At 40.3% G+C, this 12,567-nt stretch overlaps 1 protein-coding gene across 6 annotated transcripts in view; it reads left to right on the forward strand.

The window, feature by feature from the left end:
* LOC122564370 (lysine-specific histone demethylase 1B) overlaps positions 1-12,567 on the forward strand; it is a 107,614-nt gene that overhangs the window by 85,743 nt on the left and 9,304 nt on the right. For 5 of the 6 annotated variants that reach the window (XM_043719148.1, XM_043719142.1, XM_043719145.1 and 2 more), the window contains one exon: positions 5,476-5,601. The exons of the other annotated variant lie outside the window; for it this stretch is intronic. In XM_043719148.1, coding sequence (XP_043575083.1) covers positions 5,476-5,601 — 126 coding nt within the window. The remainder of the gene's footprint in view (positions 1-5,475; positions 5,602-12,567) is intronic. 6 annotated transcript variants of the gene reach the window in all.

A 12,567-nucleotide genomic window follows, 5' to 3' on the forward strand; every position in this document is an offset into this window, starting at 1 on the left:
GAGGTGATGAGGTTATGGATGGTCTGGGAGATGATGGTTTGGTGGTGGGGGGTGGGGTCATGGTCAAGGGGGCAGTAGGAGGAGGTATCTGCGAGCTGGCGTTTGGCCTCAGCGGTGTAAAGGTCAGTGCGCCAAACTACTACCGCCCCTCCTTTGTCTGCTGGTTTGATAGTGAGGTTGGGGTTGCAATGGAGGGAGTGGAGGGCTGCGCGTTCCGAAGTTGAGAGGTTGGAGTGGGTGAGAGGGGTGGGGGAGTTCAGGTGACGGTTAATATCGCGGCAGCAGTTGGCTATGAAGAGGTCATGAAAAGACATTTATCAAACTGGAAAGGTTGTGTGCTCCGTGAAGATAACAATCTCCCAGTTTGTAAATGCTATAATAAGAAGCTTGAGTAAATGAGGTAGTACAGTTGTGTGGGGTGTAAGGTGTGTGTGCACAGAACTGGGAAAATCTGTTAACTGTAATCATTTAATGAACAGAATGGCAGTGGCATTTGATGAAAATTTGTCATTTCAATGGTGGCAAGGAGATCCTAAATGACTTATAGCCAAGGTCAAAACGAATACATAAGTAATTGCAGTAATTAATTGGATCTAAAAGATCAAGTTAAAATTAAGTAAACAATTATAAATATTAAATGGGCCCAAGTTACATTAATGTAAAATCTAGGGGATCTACATTTTAAAAAAAAGAGAGTAAGTGAATCTTAAACTGAAGAGACTATATGTAAATATGTAGATATTCTTGGCCTGTACATCTTTTGCAATCTTCATCTAGCAAATGCTGTGTCCCTCTTTCTGCCTCTCTGTTTGGCAAATTGGTTTACAGTTTAAAATAGCAACAGACTATAAATCATTGATCACTGACCTAAATGTGAAAGAAACAGCTAAGATCCTATCCAGGTTCAGTTTGAGACTAAGGAATTATGACTTTACAACTGACTACATGTCGAAGTATCAGGACAGCAGGTCTGAGTAAAGAATACCAGCAAGTGCAGCTGAGAAACAGAGTTGACTTCATTGCAGAGGTTGAAGTCTGTATGTCCAAAGTTGCAAATGATCAACTGACTACAGAATGAAACCTGTAAAAATCTGGGAAGCGCAAAGGTTTGATGCAGATTATAATATAGGTAAATTCTGCTTGTAAGAATGGTCAAGATATTTCAGTACTTGAACAGTGTAGACATGTTATTGTTATTGGCAACAAACCAATCTGAAGAATTGCAATACTAGGCATTACAAAATGTCAGTGTGGTCACCAAGGATTTCAATACATATATATGACTGTCTTTAAATGATTAACAGTTGTGTTTCACATGTGATGAGCAGCTGAGAACCGAGAAACACTATTACCATATTTTCTGCCAAGGCCATGAGAGTGCTTGGGAATGGATTTATTGGAGTTCAAAACTAAGGTCTTCATTAATATCATTGCTGTTGAAGTAAAGAATGTACATAAGATTACCGCAGATGCAGTGATAGAATCATCTAAAAACCTTCTCTATGCTTGGCATTCGGGACATTGTAATCTCAGACCAAGTCTGCAATTTGCAAGTGAGCAATTTAAGATATGTGCCGTGAATGTGATTTTACTCTTGTCATAAGTTCACCCTACTATCTTTGAAACTAAGTGAGGTGTGCGTACAATCAAGACACCATCAAAAAGAATGAAGCCTTAAGTCTCATTATTAAACCAAGATTACCTTGCCAAGATCTTCCCCACACCTCCACTTCTCGCCTTTAAACAACCACCAAACCTCAAACAGATCACAGTTTGCAGCAAACTGCCCAGTTTTCAGGACAACACCATACAACCTTGTGGTAGATGCTGCAAGATGTGTCAGAATGTCAACACCAATACCACCATTGTTCGTGGGGACACCTCCCACCATGTACGTGGCAGGTACTCCCTTGACTTGGCCAGGATGCAGGCAAGGATGGCCTGAGACAAGCTATGTTGGCAAGACTGAGCAGAGGCTAAGGCAATGGATGAATGGATACTGCACGACAATCAACAGACAGGAATGTTCTCTCCCAATGGAGAACACTTCAGCGATCCAGGACATTCGATCTCTGACCTTCAGGTGACCGACCTTCAGGTGACCATCCTCCAAGGTGAACTTTGGGACAAGAAACAATGCAAAGTGGCCGAGAAGAGGCTGAGAGCCAAGTACGGTCCCCGTGGGGATGGCTTCAATTGGGACCTTGGGTTCATGTCACACTACAGGTGACCCCACTGCACTACACTGCCTCACATCCTCCCCCGTGCGCACGCACACATGCACCCACAAGTTGTGGGGTAAACTTGATCTTACAGAATTAAATTTTATGTTGCTGTATGAACCCATGTAAGATTCTGTAAATCCCTTTTTTAGATTAGAATTGGGGCAAAGATAGCCTGACACAGGGCACCTCACACCTTCAATGCATTATCTGGGCCGACATGGCACCTATTGTTAAAGTTCACTTGAGAATGTAACTTCAAAAAAGTTCTGGGATTTACATATGAAAGAACTGAAACCAACATGGTCATTCTAAAAGATGAGAGACTTAACAAACAATCCAGTTCTTTTTCAATATGTAATTTCAGTTACATCACACTGTAAACTTTTGCTATAAATTGTGTCTTATGATCTTATACTCCACAACTACCCGATGAAGGAGCACAGCTCCGAAAGGTAGTGCTTCCAAATAAACCTGTTGGACTACAACCTGGTGTGTTGTGATTTTTAACTTTCTATGCCCCCAGTCCAACACCGGCACGTCCAAATCAAGCCAGAGATGATCACCGCTGAAAATTGAGACTGGCATTATTAGAGTTATTGAAGGCTGGATGACTAAGCACACAACTCCTATCTCAGAAGCTACAGTTAAACATCACTGAGTGTAACAATAACAGAGAAAAAAGATATGAAGAAGAGCAGAGAACCAGCCAGGCTAGAAACATTAGTAAACGATGCATACACAAGAGCTACCAGATCTACAGCCTGGGGAGAGAGAATGGATAAGAGATCAACACAGCACCCAAGCTAACGTAGATTTGAAACTGATCAAAGGATATAAGGAGGAAATAACAGTGCATTGATATTATTGAACAAGAAACCATAATTTAAATATGCAGTGATTTCTACAAAGAAGAGGAACAAGAGAACACTCTGCAATCATCCAAGAGAGGAAGTGGAAAGGAAGAGTGTGGAGCATCGAAAACTTCTTAATGAGACCAGAACCAAAGAAAGCCCTGGCGTCTGAGACTTTAGAAGGAAGATGTTCATGATGAGTTTAAAGATTTCAGGGAAGATATATCTTGATAAAACATCCGAACATTCATGATGTATAAGGACATCTTTTTGTTATTCATTCCTGGGATGTGGAATTTGCTGACTGGGCCTGAATTTATTGTCCAAAGAGCAGTTAACAGTCAATTACGTTGTTGGGGTCTGGAGTCTAATGTTGGCCAAATCAAGTTGGAATAGCAAATTTCATTCCATATATGACATCAGTGAACTAGATGGGTTTTTATGACAATTGACAATGGTTATACTTGATCGTTATTTGACTAGCTTTTTTATTCCAGATTTTTACTGAATTCACATTGAGATTAGCCAGGCTCCAGATTACTTGTCCAGTGACAATGCTACTCAGCTTCCTTCCCACCTCCATTTATACACTGCCAACAGTGATACATAATTATCTAGAGACTCTGAGAATGTGGTCATTTGTGCAATAAATACAGTTTTAAGGAAAACACCTTGAACTACATAAACAGTTCTTGAGATACTGTAACCAGTTAGTCCTTATACACAAAATAAAGCGATTTGTATGTTGTTGAAATGTTAACTTATGTGGGTATGGCTTAAGCCACTAAATGATGGGAACAAGGATAGAACATTGGTGTGGAGAAGCATTGCATACAGAGGACTGAAAGAAGTGAATAATTCAGTAATAGGAAGTTTTAAATGGGACAGAAGTGAGGCCATTTAAGATGGCTTTGACATAAATGCAAATAATACCAAATAAGAAAAACTGGTTCCAGTGGCAGACGAATTAATTTGAATAGGAAAGAGCAAGATTCAGAATGATTTGGAGGTGTTAATTGAAATGACCAATGCTACGTTACTTTCAAATAGGAAACGCATGTGCAAATATGGGTGGGAGGGCACGAATATTACGATTGAGCTTTAAGGTCTAGTAAATACACCTTAGTTTGCATTTTGTCCCCAAAATATTCAGAGTACAAAAGAAAAGTAATTCTAAAAGCAAACCAGAAATTGCTGGAAAAGCTCAGCAGGTCTGGCAGCATCTGTGCAGAGAAAACAGAGTTAACATTTTCGGTCTAGTGAACTCTGATTTCCCTTCTCAGATGCTGCCAGACCTGCTGAGCTTTCCCAGCAATTTTTGTGTTTGTTATTGATTTACAGCATTTGCAGTTCTTTCGGTATTTAAAAGTAATTTCAGGTTGCACTTGATCAAACCCCATCTGGAGTATTGTGTAGATTGAACCTTCCAATCATTGGAAGGAGATCATTTTTTAAAGGGATGACAAACATATTTTAGTGTACAAGGAGTTTATTAGTATTTCTAAATAAAAGTTCAAAATATGTTAATCCGTGTAAATAGGACTTGACTCAATATGATGGCTTAAAAACTTAACAGGAAAGCTTAAGGATTATTTTGCAACAAGCCATTCTATACATTTCAGTACAATTTTACTTTTGAACCAATATCGAAATCGCTCAGTTGACTTTGAATTCAGAACTATATTAGTATCTTTATGTTGAGTAGCTATATATTGAGTACTGATTTTTTAGATTTTTTTTAGATTACTTAGTGTGGAAACAGGCCCTTCAGCCCAACAACTCCACACCGACCCGCTGAAGTGCAACCCACCCAGACCCATTCCCCTACATTTCCTAACACTACGGGCAATTTAACATGGCCAATTCACCTAACCTGCACATTTTTTGGATTGTGGGAGAAAACAGGAGGAAACCCACACAGACACTGGGAGAATGTGGAAACTCTACACAGAGAGTCGCCTGAGGCGGGAATTGAACCCGGGTCTCTGGCACTGTGAGGCAGCAGTGCTTGCCACCGTGCCGCCCATGATCTAGTTTGATAGACAAAAGCTCTGCAAAATTTCCATGAATATATTCTTGAAGCTCTCGATTGGTAAAGTATTGAAATGTGTTAAGAAATTTAAAAAGAAAACTCTGCCGTCTGCTGCTACACAGAATTTTCCAAAGATAACACTTCATTACTTTCTCTTTTTTTCCCTGCAGGCTCCTTTCTCAGTCACTGAGTGAAGGCCTGTGGAATTATGCACTTTGAAATCATTTTAAATTCAGATCTTGTGTTAATGCATTTAGAATCCTTCAACTTCTACCAAAAAGATAATCTGCGCTCTTCCTAGGAATTGATTGGATACTTTTAAAAATGAGTTCCAATCACTGAAACTGAACTTTTTTTTGTCTTTTAGATTGCCCTACAGTTTCCATATAAATTTTGGCAGAAAAAAATTCAAGGAGCGGATTTCTTTGGCCATATTCCTCCCAGTCCTAACAAACGAGGACTTTTTGGAGTATTTTATGATATGGATCCACAAGTAAGTAAATTAATTTTATTGTTTGGTACTAATTTTAGTACAGTCATAGAGTAACACAGCATGGAAACAGACCCTTTGCACCAACTAGTCCATGCTGACCATAATCCCAAATTGAACTAGTCCCACCGGCTTGCACTTGGTCCATATCCCTCCAAACATTTCTTATCCATGTACTTATCTAAATGTCTTTTAAACATTGTACTGTACCCACATCCACCCTTTCCTCTGGAGGTTCATTCCACACCTGTATAAAAATGAAAATTAGGTTTATAAAATCATGAGGGACATGGATAAGATAAATAGACAAAGTCTTTTCCCTGGGGTGGGGGAGTACAGAACTAGAGGGCATAGGTTTAGGGTGAGAGGGGAAAGATATAAAAGAGACCTAAGGGGCAACGTTTTCATGCAGAGGGTGATGTGTATGGAATGGACTGCCATAGGAAGTGGTGGAGGCTGGTACAATTGCAACATTTAAAAGACATCTGGATGGGTATGTGAATAGGAAGGGTTTGGAGGGATATTGGCCAGGACTAGATTGATTTGGAATATCTGGTCGGAATGGACGAGTTGGACCGAAGGGTCTGTTTCTGTGCTATACATCTCTATGACTCTGTCTTTTTAAAATCCCCCTTCCCTCACCTTAAACTATGTCCCTTAATCTTGAAATTCCCCACCCTAGGAAACGACTCCTGGCATTCACGTTATCTATACCCCCTCATTGTTTTATAAACCTTTTAAGGTCAAAATAAAGTCTTAATGCCCTGAACAATTATCGAAAGTTAAAGTAAATTTCAAGTAAAATTTGGCAGTAATATTGCAAATGGGAAGAGAAGAGAAAACAGAAAATTTGATAAGCTTTTTTAAAAATAAAACTGTTCTTATGTTTTTAATACCAATGCCTAAACTATTAGGAGCAACATGATTCAATAAATCCAACAAATATAATCGGTGTGTTTATATTGCAGTACTGAGTTTGTTAAATGTCAAAATGATTGGTATTCTAAATTGACAGCATTTACGTTGACAATGAATTCAGAGCACTGGTGACAGCAATGAAAGTACTGCATATATACAGAGTTAAGTGTTCATGGCGATGTTTGGTGGTATTGTTGCTGAATCAGTCGTCCAGAGATCCAGGTATTATTCTGTGGATGCGGGTTTGAATCCCACCACAGCAGGTGATGGAATTTGAATTCAGTGCTAATTTCAAAATCACAGAACAATTTGTAATCTTTGAGTAACTGAAACAACCAGTGCTACATTCCCTGTCCTCCCACATACTTTTAAATTTGCTTTTTCACGTTGAAAGGAAGCAGAAGTATGAGTATTGTTGACTGTGGTGAAAACACATCTGATTCATTAATGTCTTTTGGAGAAGAAAAACTGGTGTCCTTACCTGGTCTGGCCAGAAAATAATATGGTGACTCTGAACTAACCATGGAATGAAACCAGATGGACCAACTGGCATCACTTAAGTACTAGAAATGACAACATCAAACTCAGTACTGTTAACCCTGCAGAATTGTCCTTAATAACATCTGGTGGCTAGTGCCAAAGTTGAGGTGTGTCTCAGACTACTCAAGCAATGGTATAACTACTCACTGATTACATCCAGTCATACTCGTGGAATCTTTCTACCTTACACAAACTGTCCCAAATTTTAAAAATCCCTAGATATATCCTGTCCCACAAGCAGGACAGGCCCAGCAGAGGTGGCAGCACTGTAATATACAGACTGCAGGGTTACCCTATGAGTCCTCTACATTGACCCCACCACCATCTGTGCTTAACGAGATAGACTTTGAACAGATCTAGCAAGTAAAAACTGGGCAAACTTGATGCACTCTGGGCCATCAGCCAGAGGAGAATCATACTCCAATACAATCTGCAACCTCATAGCCTGGCATATCCTCCACTCTTACTATTACCCTCAAAACAGGGGATCAACCCTGATTCAATGAAGATCACGGGAGGAAATGTCAGGAGCAACGTCAGGTGTACCTACGACTGAGAGGTCAGCTCGTGAAGCTACAAAACAGGAATATTTGTGTCGAAACTGATTTTGCATCAACTGACAGAGCTAAGAAAATCCACAACTGAGGAATCCGATCTCAGCTCTATGTCCAGCAATATCCAATCATGAATGATGTTGGGCAATTAAACAACTCGGTGACGCTAATATCCTCATCATTAATGATGGAGGAGTTCAGCACACCTTGTGAAAGTTAATCCTGAAGCATTTGCAACAATCCAGCCAGAAGTTGCAAGTAGCTAATCCATCTTGGAGATGTTAGTCTTCAGTCAATTTAACTCACTCTGTGATGTCAAAAAATGGCTGAAGGCACTGGCTACAACAAAGGTTGTGGGCCCTGACAACATGCCAGCAATAACACTGACAATATGTGCTTCAGAGTTTGGTGCATCCTTAGGTAAGCTGTTCCAGTCTAGCTATGACACTGGCATCTACCTGACAGTTTAAAAAATTGTTCATGTATTGTCCTGTACACACAAGACAAATCCGTCCTGGCTAATTACCATCTAATCAGCCTACTCTCAAACATCTATAAATGACCATTGACAATGCTTAGCAATAATCTGCTCACTAATGCACACTTCGGTTTCACCTAGAACCAGTCAGTACCTGAATTTATTGCTACCTTGGTTCAAACATGGACATAAAAGCTGAATTACGGAGATGATATGCATGTGATTGCCCTTGATATCAAGGCCACGTGTGACATTGTGGCACCAAGGAGCCCGAACAAAAATGAGCGGGGCGAGTCTCTCTGCTAGTTGGAGCCACACCCAGCACAATGGAAGATTAAACTTCATAAGGGATCATAATTCTTCAATTGCACCTATTCAACTACATAGCCTCCTCTTGAGGGTTGCTGCTCAGTGCCTCAGTGCTGCTGCTCTGTAAGCCTCCTTTGCTTGGTCTGTGCTATCTTGGACTCCAAAACTACACTCCACTATTTATTCACAAGCTGAGCCTCAATTCTTCACTGGCTGCTAGCTTCACCGAGCAAAACTGCCTGGGTTTTTCAATGAACTCTTGTTCAGTTGCATTCAGCTAATACCACTTGTCTGTCTTTCAAGCCCTGTTCTCCCAGATGCACTGAAGCACCAATGCTTGAAGGCTTCTTTTGAGTGGCTCACTACTTCCTGTAACACTGAGCCAGTGACTTTGCACTTGGAAATCCTGACTTCAACACTTCGAACTCAAGAACTTTCGGAATTACTAGAGAGCTACCAGCACAGAGCCATCCAACTGCTCTTGGCTCTACACTGAGTTGCCAGACACACAATCTGTGTAATTTACACAAGTGGAATGTTTGATCTGTCATTTATGGAAAATCATGGTACCCTAGTTGACCATGTGTGCAGAAAATATTTCCTACTATAGAACCTTGAGGTTTGTGTTTTGGAACTTAAGTAGTGGTTAGAGATACTGTGGCGCATCAGTGAGGCTGAAAATCCATTTAGAGAGGTGGTCACACAGTAGCTCAAGAAACTGGATGAAAGAGTGACCACAAAGCAGTCAATGCGAATCAGATAGATGGGGCAGAAGTCCACTGGGATCCCACTCAAATTGTTTTCTGTTTTGGAAGCTGTTGGCACTGGTTCCCCAAGAGAGTGCAAACAGAGCAAAGCTTCTGGCACTACAAGTAGCCTGAATGCACAGGAGTGGAGGAAAGCAGGAGTGATAGCAATAGGGGATTCATTAGTTAGGAGAATAGACTAGTGTTCCTGCAGCCACAAATGTGACTCCAAGATGGTCTGTTGCCTACCTGGTACCAGGATCAGGAATGTCACAGTGCTATAGGGTACCTGGAGGGGGAGGATAATAAGGCAAAGATCGCAATACACATTGATACCAACAATATGGGTAGAACAAGGGATGAGTTATTCCATCAAGAATTTAGGCTGCTTGGTCGGACCTCAAAGGCATGGATGAAGAAGGGGCAGAAATGACAGCTTTACATTGAGGTAGAGAATCTTCAGGAAGGAAGAATGTTAAAGGAAGTGGTCTTGCATTATTAATTAAGGAGTCAGTTACTGTAGTGAAGAGGGATGATATCTTAGAAGGATCATTACATGAGGCTTTCTGGGTAAAGCTTTTTTATTTCTTCTTTGGCCACAGGGGAGATGCTAGATCACTGGAGGTCAGCTAAAGTGGTTCCACTTTTCAAGCAAAGTGTTGCTTGACTGTTAAAAAGAGAGAAACCAGAGATTTACAGATCAGTGAGTCTCAAATCAAGAAACTATTGGAAAACATGCTGAAAGAGAGAATTATTCTTCACTTGACAAGGCAAGGTTTGATTAGTGATAGTCAGCATAGCTTTTTCAGGGAGAGGTCATGCCCAAGAAATTTGAATTTTTCAAGCGGTGACCAGGAATATTGAAGTGAGGGTAGTATCGTAGATGTAGTTAATATGGATTTCAGCAAAGTCTTTTACAAGGTCCCATATGGAAGCCTGATAAGGAAGGTAAAAATCACTCCGGATCCTGAGTGACATGCCAAGTTGAATCAAAATCGGCTGTGGTAGGAGACAGACGGTGGTTGTAAAGGTTGTTTTTGTGACTGCACAGTGGTGTTCACTGGCTTACCGTCAGAGATCAGTGTTGGCCCCTTTATTGTTTATGATATGTATAAATGAAATAGATGAGAATGTGGGGGAAATGATAAGTAATTTTGCAAAAAAAAAGGACCGGGTGGTTGGCAGTGAAGAAGAATGTCTTAGATTACAGGAGGTTTTAAATGGATTGGTCATTTGACAGATCAATGGCTGATAAAGTTTCATCCTGAAAAGTTTGAAGTGATCCTTTTTCCAAAGTGCAACAAGATGAAGGAGTAATCAATGAATGGTAAGATGCTAGGACAATCGGAGGAATAGAGATCTGGGGTGGTTTCCCACAGACCTTTTGAAGGCAACAAGTTAGTAATGTAGTTAAAGTGACACATGGGACACATCTTTTCTAGTTGTGGAAGATTACAAGAGCACGGAGGTTATGTTGGAGCTGTGCAAGTTTGGTTCAGCCACAGCTGGAGTACTGTGTGCAATTCTGGTTACCACACTATAGGAATGATGTATTTGCACTGGCAGGAGTACAGAAGAGATTCACAGAATGTTGCTTTGGATGGAGCAGTTTTGCTATGAAGAGAGGCTAGATGAGCTCTGATTGTTTTAAGAAGTCCTGAGGCCTAACTGAGGTGTTTTAAGATTGTGGGCCATGGACAGAGTGGAATAAATCAATTTGTTCCCCTTAATAATGAGGGGCCAAAGTTTTTAAGTGACAGGCAAGAGGTTTAGAAGGAATTTGAGAATGCTTTTTTACCCAAACGGTTAAGAGAATCTGGAATACATTGCCTTGGAGGGTATTTGATATTCAAGGTTGTGGGCCCAGTGCAGATTTAGAGCAGTTTTTGTCAGTGCAGATTCAATGGGCTGAAAGAACTCTAACATTTACCTGCCTTCCTAGCTGGACAGCTAACTACAGCACTTCTGATATGGAATCTGCTTCTGTTTCTGTCTTTGTCTTTTTCCAACATGCTATAACCTTTGAGCTGCACTTCATTGTCCCCCAAACTATCCTGAAAACCTTGGAAAAAATCCCTTGCCTATTGCTGGGCAGAACCAAATGTTGCTAAATTCTGAACCAGTCAATTGTAGCATGCTTGGAGCTCTGCATCTAAAGTTACAATCTAGGAATTTTGGAGATCTATTTCATCACAGATGTTAGCAGTTGCAGAAGTTCAATCTATATAAAGGAACATTTATACAGCAATGTTCACCACCTCAAGATGCACAGCCAGTGAAGTACAGCAAGCCTTTGCTTTGCACTCCTAATCTGTTCTTCAGAAACAGTGCTGAATGAAAATTGGTAAATGAAAATACAGTTGGGTAACATTCCTCATTTGTAATTTTCACATTTCTTTATTATTACTGAAAAAATGATGTTGTCAGAGGTTTTAGTCATGAATCCATTATGGCAAACGGAAGATTACACTTTAAATCTTTGCAAGAATTTATCCCAGGAGAAACCGATGTTGGTTCGTTGGTTGGCAGATCAACACTGGTCAGGTGTTGCTGCAGAAAAAGCAAGGCAATAGACTGGAGAGCCAGTGTTTCCCTGTGGCTTTCTCCATGGTAATGCCTTGACAAATCACTGTGGACTTGACATCACTTAGCATCCTTTTCTCCTTTTTGTATGAATTTGAAATGATTTGAAATTTGGCATTCTTGTCTTTATTCTGATGAATGCAATATGAAAAATGTTGGCTGTGTATTTCTCCTCTCAGCAATAATTTACTAAATCATCCTGTTTACTAATTCCTGCCTTTGACTTGCTGTCACTCCTGAATTTTTGCATCCCTCTGCCTTCCCACTTGCCACCTCTCTGGAACACAGCTGAGTTTGAAAATCCTTGCATCTCTGCTAAAATAACATCAAATAAATAACCATCTTCTCCCAGGCATTGCTTGCTATCTTTCTGTTCTGTCATTGGGTGAGGTGCCAATCATTTATGTTGTTGCCATGCAGCCTGGTTGGCTGGATTGATCAGGATTATTAGAATACTCTATGTGCCATAAATGCAGCATTAATCAAATGAGCAGCACTTGATGGGCTGGTGTACAGTTGGAACAGGTGCTTATTTTAGAAGGAACTTTGTGATCTGATATTCAATCAAGATGTGGATAATTTCGGCAGTATAAAAATTGTTGGTGTTTAAGGAAGAGATCATATTTCTACAAAATGAGCAAAACCAGCTTGACTTGCATCTCAATATTGAAAACATCATAAGCAAAGTTTAAGTGACAAATTTGAGCTAGTTATTATGTATGGGCTTTTCTGGGCCTGAAATTATTTCTATGCATATTGTCATATTTGCTGAGCTTGAGAGGTAAGGGTTCTCAAGTACATGAATTAGGCCTTTAAAAATAATCAAAACATATCCATTGAT

This window comes from Chiloscyllium plagiosum, chromosome 29 (genome assembly GCF_004010195.1).
Source record: "Chiloscyllium plagiosum isolate BGI_BamShark_2017 chromosome 29, ASM401019v2, whole genome shotgun sequence".
NCBI lineage: Eukaryota > Metazoa > Chordata > Chondrichthyes > Orectolobiformes > Hemiscylliidae > Chiloscyllium > Chiloscyllium plagiosum.